The sequence below is a fragment of the Protopterus annectens genome, chromosome 8.part0, assembly GCF_019279795.1.
Source record: "Protopterus annectens isolate FY-2018-M chromosome 8.part0, PAN1.0, whole genome shotgun sequence".
Lineage (NCBI taxonomy): Eukaryota > Metazoa > Chordata > Ceratodontiformes > Protopteridae > Protopterus > Protopterus annectens.
Window position 1 is genome coordinate 1,877,445,477 of NC_056741.1, and position 9,850 is coordinate 1,877,455,326.

The following is a 9,850-nucleotide window of genomic DNA, read 5'->3' on the forward strand; positions in this document are numbered from 1 at the left end:
GATGTGCAAAGAACATATAGAAGCCAGAAACAATGCGGCAATGCATTTTCAATGTATCCATACTTTCTCATAGCAAAATTGTGACCGTCTCAGATTACAGAATCTACAGATCCTCTTGAAACTTTTCAGTAATGAAGACCTAATTTTAAGACCAGTTCTTGGCACCCATTTTATCACTGGCATTAACTCACTTATTTACTAATGTTAACGGAGTAAACCCACTAGGCTTAAGTTTTTCTTTTCAGTGGTGCCCTGACAGTACTGTCTAATCAAAGGAACTTTTTACAAGTTGAGTTAACAACATTATCAACCCAACAAAGTAATGGCCTTCAAGAAGCTTGACTGCTGAATTTTTTTACTGTAAATGTATTTTGGTTTCTGCATACATACATACATTTTTAGAATGTTAATGACTGATATCTCCTGACATAGAATAAGCTATGTATTATTGATCTTGAAAGGCACTATGCGACCTTCATTTTACTGTAGTATTTATGCTTAATTTAACAATTATGTTATAAGTCTTATCCCCTTAGCAGCATGCTTTAGGTCTTGCAAACCATGGAGAGATAATCTCCGAGTAACCTAAAGAAAACAGAATGACCGTTAACAAGGTGCCCCTCTAAAGTCCAGGTTTTCCAGCAGTATGAATTTTGCCTCTACAAGTTCAAATAGTAACTCAGTAGTTTGAGGTGTGTGTGTGACAGGAGTGGCATTCTCATCTGGAGAGAGCATTTACAGGTGCTCACCTCATGTTACATCTGCACTGGAGAGCTTTCCCAGAATGACACAAGTAAATGCCAGTGAGGGACCAGTATATAAGGTTTTTAAACAGATGGTATACAGGACTCCAAAAGATTAGGTGAGCAAAGCCAGAGAGAGAAACTCCACAGTGTTGGACATGTGGAAAAGGTGAAAATAATCCAAATGAGGTGGAATACAAGGATGTACCAAAGGAGAGGCAGAGTACAAAGTGAGAAGTTAAGAAGGCGCGATTACTACATATATTTGGAGTAGATGACAGGCAGAAGACATGGAGAAAGACACATGCTGCTAAAAGCCAGCTACCTGTAAAGGAAAATTTCTGAGGTATGGATGTCAGGGGGGTGTTAGCCAAGTACAGGCAGGTAAGACAGGACATTGCATATGACAGGTGGTGGGAAGCAAGGCCAACAAAAGCTAGGTTAAAAGTCTGAAATGGAAGAGAGAGAGAGAGAGAGAGAGAGAGACAGTTTGAAACAAGTTTTGTTTGAGATGAACACCTTTGAAAGCAGGGCATAATGTTGGTAATTTGATATTTGAGACTCATAACTCAAAGATACAGAACAGGGAATCTGAGTGAGCAAAAATGACGACCTCTTTCTCAGCATTTTCCCTTTTTTCCATGGGCTGAAATATAGAATCAGAATTACTTAAAATGTAATACTACTGGCTGCCAATAAAAGCAGTTACTAAAAAACTGAAATAAAAACCGACAGTAATTGATGTACTGAATAATGTAAATGAGATAAAAGAATTGCCAGTAGGGAACTTAAGAACAGAGTATAAACAAATTTTATAGAAATACATGAAATTTGTGGTAATACATGCACAATAATGTTCAGGAGGAGGAGACGAAGAAAGGTTTAATGGAAGGCAGGAACTCAGCAATTTATGTAATGTTGAAATGAAAATAGTTTAAAAGAAAATATGTATTGCACGATTCAGCAATGAAAAATTTTACTACAGTTCTTTTTATTTTCTATTAATGCATGTATAATCATGTTACTATTTTAAATGTGGTGATTTACTAGATTATTAACCAGTAGGAGAAAATGGTGTTTACTAAGCTGGTGAAAGTTCATGTTGCAAATGTGTATCACCACAAAAAGATACTCACATGCTCCAAATTGTTTTGTCTGGCTAAATACACAAAAGGAAGCAGTATAAGAAAGCAAAACTTGTCCCACATAAAAAGGATACTATATATCCAGCAGGCACCCAATGATGTGGAAGAAGAGGGACAAAGACTCCAAATCCTGTCACAGCCAAAAACATATATGCAGCCCATGCAAGGATCTGTAACGGGTGAGGAGGCCAGCTCCAGCCATTAACCCTGAAGTGCTGAGAGTAATCTTTAGAGGTTGCTGCACCTTCCTGGGGGACAATCTTGTTCAAGTTCTTGCTGCAAAAGCTCATCTGAAAGACAAAAGTGAAAAAATAACATCTATTACTGCTATATTTGACCAAATCATCACCATTCAAGCTAGTATCCTATTAACAATGCTAGAGTAATTGATAGGTACATACTTTTTAAAGATAATGTGCACAGGTATGATACAAAATGCAGCACTTAAATTTGGTTTTCACCTTTAGCACGTAGCAGCTTGATTGATGTAGGAGCTGTCACCCCACCACCACACATGCAATTTTATATGTGGGGGGGCAACTTTAAAATCACCCTGTCACCCTGTGATGGGCACCCTCTGCCTTTCAAAAGCAATATGAAAAATGGGGATGGGGTGGTTAGACATCTTTCAACAGCTCCTCAGTGCATCTTCACCGCAAATCACAAAATTTCCACTTCCAACTTGCTATCTTGAAATTCTACATTTTTTTTTTAATTCCTTTAATGCATGCTGCTGTTGAGGCAACAGCTTTTAGGTTTTTAAAGCTGGAATATCTTCTGCTATGCTCCATTTAGAGGACTTCAGCTTGCCTGCCAACAAGACTGTTTAGCTACAAAATGCAGGTAAACACATTGCATCTTTGAATTTCAAAGCAGCATAACACTGATGGTGCAACACATCTTTTGCAGTTTTATTTATTTACATGTGTAACCTAAAATGTTAGATAAAATAGTTTACGAAAATCTTAGCATTTGAAGGGTTAGCAAACACTAAGCCTTGCAAATCATTACTACTTCACCTGAATGCACAAAGTACAAGCCCACTACAACGTGCTAAATGCAGATAATGACTTCAGTTTTGTGCATTTACATGTGATGTTTAAAATACTTCTGATTCTAAAAAAATATAACTACTACTCTTCAAAAATGGTGCAGACAGTGAAAACTGCAACCACTACACTCACTAAATAACATTAATCAGAAATCTAAAAATGCTTGAAAAATATAAAAAGTATGATTTTGTGGCCAAGATCTTTACATGCTTCTGATTCTGCTTTAAACTCTTATTACTTCCCTTGAAAAAAGTGACTGTCAGACAACACTGAGTATTAAACAGCATTATACATTACAATCAGAAACCTAGAATTCTTCATAAAATGTTTAAACTGAATACATGGGGCTAAATCTCTCAGATTTTTTTTTGCATAATTTCAAACTGAAATGGACACAGTATGATTGGGCACACTACCTTTAATTATTCACACATTACAAGTGGCACACACCAATTTACAATGGTTTACTATCATTAGTGCGAAAGGCAAAACACATTCCATTTGCACTATCGAAAGAAACCACCGAACCCAGAATTCCAACGGCTTCACAATGTCGACCCAAATGGGTCGACATTATCAATCGAAAAATATCAAGTGATATCCGTACAGGAGCTGATGTACAGCAAACTCCTATAAGAAATGGCATGCCCCCCTGCACCCACCACACCCCCTGCTAAAAATATATTCCAAATCAGAGAACGCACCACAGTGGGGATATGGATGAAATTCCAATCCCCACTGTACCGCGATCTCTGTACAGTTAGTCGAATACACTTATGTGAATGCACTACTACATTCACACAAGTGTGTTCGACTATCCTGTACAGTTCACATTTTGTGAATGACAATCTGATTTTAGGCAACATACGTGCTGGCAGATTGTCGTTCACACTAACGATAGTAAACCATTTACAACTCATTACATACCAACTGAAAAGGAATTTGTCCACTGCTGAAATAATGAAATATATGGAAAGACTTTAAACTGCAGTGGGGAGGGAACCAATGCACGGACTCACCTTTTTGGCAAGGGAGACTTGCAAGGACTTCTGAGTGTCTACAAAATGCAACTTGTACCACTCCTGTTCTCTCTGCTACAGGCATTCCTCATGCACCTGGGGAAGAAGGATCCATGCTTCTGCAAAAGACAAGAATAGTTTTATGGTACAAATAAGCATTTCCCTGTTTTACAGCCCCTTCTTAAATTAAAAGCATATTTTACTTGCACACACAAAAAGTTAAAATCTTCAACAAGCATAAAATATAGCACAATTATTGGTGGGGGTGCCTTTCTTGGTAGAATTAAGGGGGGGTTTTATTAAAAGGTTCAAAATGCTGTCGTCTTTGTGAAGGACAAGAGGCAATTTCATGCAATGGAATTGTCAAATAACAGTCATGATGCAAAAGCATCATAAACATCATTTTTGCTCTGTGGCTAAATTTGACCATTCTGTTTTGTGTCCCATTGTCACAGTTTACATCCAATAACGTACACAAGTTAGAGGGGAAGCAGCTACTTGTCAGAACCACTGAAACAATTTGTGGTGCAGTGTTGTATATGGATGGAGAAGATCTGAACATAAAATATTGACTGATGTGAAAGTAGCACAAGACATTACTGACTTCCAAGATGGCTGCACATTGAGTAACAGCTTATTTCTAGCTCTTCCAGTGTGAAAACAAACAGAGAAGGCCAGCAGACCTGTGTTTATGGGTAAATTTGACATTTGTTGACCGGGACAGTCTGACTGGGCAAAAGCCCTATTTCAGCAGAGGCCCGGGGAGAAAAGCAGCACATTAAACAAATACAAAAAAGTTAACAAGATAATTTACATTACAAAAATTTAGCAGCACATCTGTTATTGGTAAACAGGAAAAGCCATGAAGGGGTTGTTTAGGGTATAAACAAGCCTGAAATAAGCTATTTCATTTAGTCTAAAGGAAGAGTAGAGGTAGGAAATAAAGCCATGTATCATGAGGAGAAACTATGGGTAGACGACTACCTAGGATCTAATGAGTAGGGGTCTAGAGAGAAGTGACTGACTGTCAAGTTAAAGAGTTTGGTGGTTAGTCAGAATAAGGTCAAACCTGAAAAAGGGAGGGAGTTGAGGAGAGCTGAGAGAAAAGGAAGAAAGTAGTGATGGAGTAGGGACAGGGTGCAGGTGGGGTCGTCACATAGGCAAGACCAGGTACTATTTGGATGTTGCTTGACCATATTCTTGAATTCAAAGACATTGGTAATATTTCTGAGGGGCTTAGGAAGTTTGTTCCATAGGATGGTGGGGTAATACCAAAAATATTCTGTCCTATTGATTTTTTAGGTTTGTGAATCTGTAGTAAGCATTAGTCAGAGCTTCTAAGGGATCGAAAGGGTGTGCAGAGGCAGATTAGTGAAAAGATACTAGGGCAGGAAGAGGGTTTGCTCAGAATACAGTGCATTATCTGGAGTCAATAGGAGTTGGCTAGGAAATTCAAGCCAGCTAAGTGTCCTGAGAGCGTGGCAGTGACATTTAGAAGGCAGACCAGCAGTGAATCTGGCTATTTTGCTGTAGGTAGTTTCTAATTTGAACAGTAGTGAAGACTGTAAGTTAGTAAGAATTTGTGAGCCATACAGGAGATTGGAGAGGACGCAAGTTTGGGTGAGCGAGATTCTAGAGACAGGGGTGGAACCTTTTGTTTCTATATAGAAGGCCAAGCTTTTGAAGTCTCAATACAGTGATATACATGGAGGTCAAAGTTGGTCATCTACGATCACACCAAAGAGCATTGCGTGGGTTTCAGGGGGTGAGGATTGTGTTATTAAATGAAGAGATAGTAAATGATGATCTGAGTTGGTGGAAGGATTTAGGGAGGAAGAGGAGTTTTGTCTTTTTAGGGTTGAGTAAAAGTTTTTTGTTAGTAAGCCAGGATTCAATAAGGCTACAGGATTTTTCGGTGGAGGTGAGCGGGTCAGTAGGGTTGTCAGCTATGAAGATGATAGTATAATCATCTGCATACTGTAGAAGGGTGGATTGGGAACATATATTAGTGTAGTTGGCTGGTGAAGATGGTAAAAAGAAGGGGACCTAGAATTGAGCCTTAAGGGACACCCACTTTGATTGGGAGAAAGACCAGAGAGCCATTTGACAGATTGCTGCCTGTCAGTGAGACAGCTGTTAAACCAAGAGATGGTTGCATTGGATAGGTTAAGTTGGGACAGTCTGGAGAGGAGAATGGGGTGGGAGACAGTGTCAAAAGCTTTAGAGAGGTCTAAAAAAAGACAGGACACAAAGTTTATTATCTCTGACTTTTGTCATTCTTTAAATTTATGAGGATGACAGTGGTGGGGGAGAATCTTTGGATACATATAGGGTTGTGGTCACTTATGGAGTCAGGCAGAGATTCAGGGTGGTGACACAGGTGAGGACTGGAGACAAGAATCCAGTCAATGATGGAGCAAGTATTAGTGGCCTTATGATGAAAAGTGAGAGAAGATACAAGTTGGGTATATCCATATACGTTTATGTTGGTGGTGGGAGAGTTACAGCAGAAGGTTCATAGGTTCATACTAGGCCATCTGCCTGGGGCATTTATAAGCCTAGCCCGAGTGTGTTTGGCTTTTGCCACCCTTAGATTTGAGGTCCAAAATGAGTTACTGGGGTATGACTCTGAAGCCATACCCCAGTAACTCATTTTGGACCTCAAATCTAAGGGTGGCAAAATGAGTTACTGGGGTATGACTCTGGAGCCATACCCCAGTAACTCATTTTGCCACCCTTAGATTTGAGGTCCAAAATGAGTTACTGGGGTATGACTCTGGAGCCATACCCCAGTAACTCATTTTGCCACCCTTAGATTTGAGGTCCAAAATGAGTTACTGGGGTATGGCTCCAGAGTCACTTGTTGTCTAGGGACAGCGTGCACCCTCACTATGTCTTTAATAATGTGGTGCAGAATCAGTTCTATAGAGCTTCCAGGTTGAGTGCAGAGGAAGTAGAATATGAAAGGAGAATGAATATGACTGGCTTTGAACTATTTCAAAGGGGATAGGATTCTAATATGATTTTTAAGAATGAAAGAATTGTTAGACAGTTAAGGTGTACGAAGGCTAAACCCTATTTTTCTCTGAACAATGCTAGATCCCCTAAGAAAAGGGATAATAAATTGAAAGTCTGTATTCCTTATTCTAGAGATGTTAAGACTTACACTGATATTATTAACAGACATTGGGAAATTTTAGTATCAGATCCAACTATTTCAGGTATTGTAGGTTCAAGGCCCCAGTTTACCTTTAGGAATAAAAAGAACTTGAAAAGGAGACTATGTAAGTTGAGAGAGCCCTCTAGTGGCATAACCACTTATGGAACAAAACCTTGTGGTAAATGTGGATATTGTAAGTTTATAGACGATGGTCTGTTTTTTAAACACCCAGATACTGGCAAGTTATTTGACATTAAGGTACAAGCCACTTGTGAGAGCCTCCATGTGGTGTATTTGGCTAATTGCGTTGTTTGCAATCATTTCTACGTTGGAAAGACAGACCGCACCTTGAAAGAAAGAATGAGGGAGCATATCTACCATATTAAGAAAGGCACTGGTACCAATGCTCTAGCGAAGCATGTTAGTAATATGGGGAATGAACATTATTTTTGTTTTAAAGTCTTGTCTAGGTTATATGAGACTATTAGGGGAGGAGACATCAGAGCTAGAACTGAAGAGGCAGAGGCTAGATGGATAGTGTCATTGAGAGCAAATTTTGGTCATGGGCTAAATGAATTTGTTCCCATGAAACCGATATTGTCTAAGAGAGGTTTTAATAGGTAGTTTTAGTTGTTTATATTTTTTATATATTATAGTATACATTAGTACATTTACTGTATTTTTAATAAATGTTTTTACTAGATAGCGAATTGTATTTAATAAGAGTGTTATGTCTTTAAACACGTATAAGCCAAGGTCATGTGTTTTGTTTTGTTGGTATTTAAGGGTGTATTTCCTATTGTATTGTATGCACCTGATGAAGCTATGTGTGAAAGCGCTTGTGTTTGAATAAAGCCAGTACTGTGGAGAGCTTTTATATACTTCGTTTTCTTTGACTCTGGAGCCATACCCCAGTAGCACATTTTGGACCGGTTTGTCGTTTGCTTTTTTCTGCTGGGGTGTCTGCAGTTTCGGGGGTTTTGCTCTTGAACCCTTAGATTTGAGTTTGCTGTGCCCTTTTTTAAGGTTAGTTTACTGTGTCTCTGTCTAGTAGTGACACAGAAGTAATCCCCGGGGTAAACCTACGATCTCCCATCCACATCAAGATTCTTCTTGAAGAGAGTCAGTGAGGTGCTCTGCTTAACATGGACCGGAATTCTATTCCAAAGCAAAGGGAACCTTTGGGTTATGAATCTGTCCCTCCAGCAAGTTCTATTTCTGTGCTGAGGTTCAAGTCCCTCGAGCGCGTGGTTCTAAGGGATTTAGATTTTCTGAGGTGGAGCATGTCCATTAATTCTGGGTTGGACATTCCTTTGTATGTCAGGCATAGATCGCCTCGAAGTAGGCGGTATGCGACTGAGTAAAGCTGGAGTTTCTTTAACCTGGCACATATGGCATCTGTTTGAGTCCCTTAATCCTCTTTGTGAGGTACTTTTGGGGTCTTTCTAGCTGCTGCAGGTGTTGGGTAAGGTATACATCCCAAAAGGGGCATTATATTCTATGATGGGCCTGATGAGGGATGAATAAAGGGGCACTATTACCTCCCTTGATCTAGATGTGAATCCTTTCATGATAAGGTGGGCTATGTAGAAGGTCTTTCTAACCACTTTGGCAATGTGGTTGTCAAAGGAGAGATTGCTATCAACTTGGGTCCCCAGATCCTTAATTACTTCTTCTGTATTTAGTGGGTTACCACCTATGTGGTAATTGGTGGGTTTGCCAAAGGGTATGACTATACACTTCTTGACATTTAGCTTTAGACCATGGCTCTAGCACCAGTTATCCGTCTCTGGGAGACCTTTTTGAAGGATGTTCGTGTCAGCTGGAGAGTCAATTATGGCGCCCAGTTTGCAGTCATCTGCGAACTTGGTCAGCCATAGTCCTCCCGTGCTGGCCTGTACCTCGGAAAAGTATATGCCGAACAAGAGAGGTCCCAGGACCGAGCCTTGTGGGACACCACTTGTAACCGGTTTCGAGTCTGACATGACTCCGGCAATTCTGACTCTGTGTGTTCTGTCTTTGAGCCAGTTAGCAACCCATCTTGTGAAATAGGGGTTTATGTTTAAGCTGGATATCTTATCTATGATGCACGAGTGGGGTATTGTGTCAAATGCCTTTGCGAGGTCCAGATAGGCTGTGTGGACTACCTTCCCTTCATCTATGGGCTTGGTGACTTGATTCGAAGAAGTCGACCAGGTTCAAGAGGCAGGATCTGCCCTTGACAAAGCCGAACTGAGTAGGATCCAGAGTGTCTGTAGGTCCCCAATGTCTCTGTTTATGAGTTCCATGATGATCCTCTCCATGGCCTTACAGATAAGGCTAGTCAGGCTTATGGGGCGATAGTTTTCAGGGTCTGTTGAGGCACCACCTCTGTGGAGCGGGACCACTGTTGCTGTACACCATTCTTTGGGTACATATCCCGTAGTGAGGCTGAGATTGTACAGCAGTTTTACGTGAGGGTTTAGTTCTTCTTGGAGTTCATGTAGGACGCAACCCATGACACAGTCTGGTCCCATTGAAGCAGTGTTTTTTGCCTTGGAGAGGGCGGCCTTCACCTGAGCATCTGTGATGTTAGGGAGGCTGCACTCTACTGGGATAGATATTTGCTCTTTAGGGGGGAAGGGGGGAGAAGTTTTGCACTGAACCTGTCTGCCAGGATGTTGGCAATGTCTGTGGGTTCAGTGTATTTTTTGTCATTTAAAATCAACTCTGAGCATATCTGGGAGTTGCA

At 40.3% G+C, this 9,850-nt stretch overlaps 1 protein-coding gene across 2 annotated transcripts in view; it reads right to left on the bottom strand.

Annotated features, from left to right (window-relative positions):
• The window catches only part of ZDHHC1 (zinc finger DHHC-type containing 1), a 437,426-nt gene that overhangs the window by 378,055 nt on the left and 49,521 nt on the right, over positions 1-9,850 (bottom strand). For both annotated transcript variants that reach the window (XM_044081372.1, XM_044081370.1), the window contains exons 3-4: positions 3,960-4,078; positions 1,963-2,178 (exon numbers count right to left, since the gene is read on the bottom strand). In XM_044081372.1, the coding sequence (XP_043937307.1) occupies positions 1,963-2,178 (216 nt within the window). In that variant the 5' untranslated portion in view covers positions 3,960-4,078. The remainder of the gene's footprint in view (positions 1-1,962; positions 2,179-3,959; positions 4,079-9,850) is intronic.